Raw genomic sequence first — 679 nt, forward strand, 5'->3', positions numbered from 1 at the left:
CAACATCGTCGCTCAGTTGAGTTCAATGTGGGTGACAAGGTGTTGCTTAAACTTACCCCTCAAATCTGGAAACAGATTGTAAGTAAGACCAGACATCGGGGTTTGATTCATAAGTACGATGGTCCATTCGAAGTGGTGAAACGAGTGGGCGAAGTTGCTTATAGGTTGAAGCTGCCAGAAAGGTTGAAAATTCACCCCACCTTCCATGTGAGTTTCTTGAAACCTTACTTTGGAGATGAAGATGATCCGGACAGAAACAGGTCAAAGAGAGCTCCTCCATCAGTACCTACACAATATGATGCTGAAATTGAGAAGATCCTTGATCACCGGGTTTTGGGCACAAGTAAGAAGAATACTAAGACTGAGTTCTTGGTTCACTGGAAAGGCAAGAGTGCAGCAGATGCTGTTTGGGAGAAAGCAAAAGACCTATGGCAGTTTGATGCTCAAAGCGATGACTATCTCAAAACAGTCTCGATGAGGACATCGAGTTCAAGTGGTGCGGGTGGTCTGTTAGACCCGCAATCTACTTGATCTAACTACGTGCAGACATGTGAAGGACTTGGGCATTGGTCTTGACATGGATGATGGCAAAACAGTGCAACACAAGTTCAAGTGCTTGGGTGTTGGCAAGGCAGCTTGAACGTGCATGGCTTACGTGCGGGCTAAGGGCGTTGGCAAG

The 679-nt window shown here is 46.2% G+C and overlaps 1 protein-coding gene across 1 annotated transcript in view; it reads left to right on the top strand.

The window, feature by feature from the left end:
* The window catches only part of LOC107027747, a 3,608-nt gene extending 3,077 nt beyond the window's left edge, over nt 1-531 (top strand). Inside the window, exon 3 of the mRNA XM_015228824.1 lies at nt 76-531. Coding sequence (XP_015084310.1) covers nt 76-531 — 456 coding nt within the window. The remainder of the gene's footprint in view (nt 1-75) is intronic.
* The last annotated feature ends 148 nt before the right edge of the window (nt 532-679 follow it).

This window comes from Solanum pennellii, chromosome 8 (genome assembly GCF_001406875.1).
Source record: "Solanum pennellii chromosome 8, SPENNV200".
NCBI classification, from domain to species: domain Eukaryota; kingdom Viridiplantae; phylum Streptophyta; class Magnoliopsida; order Solanales; family Solanaceae; genus Solanum; species Solanum pennellii.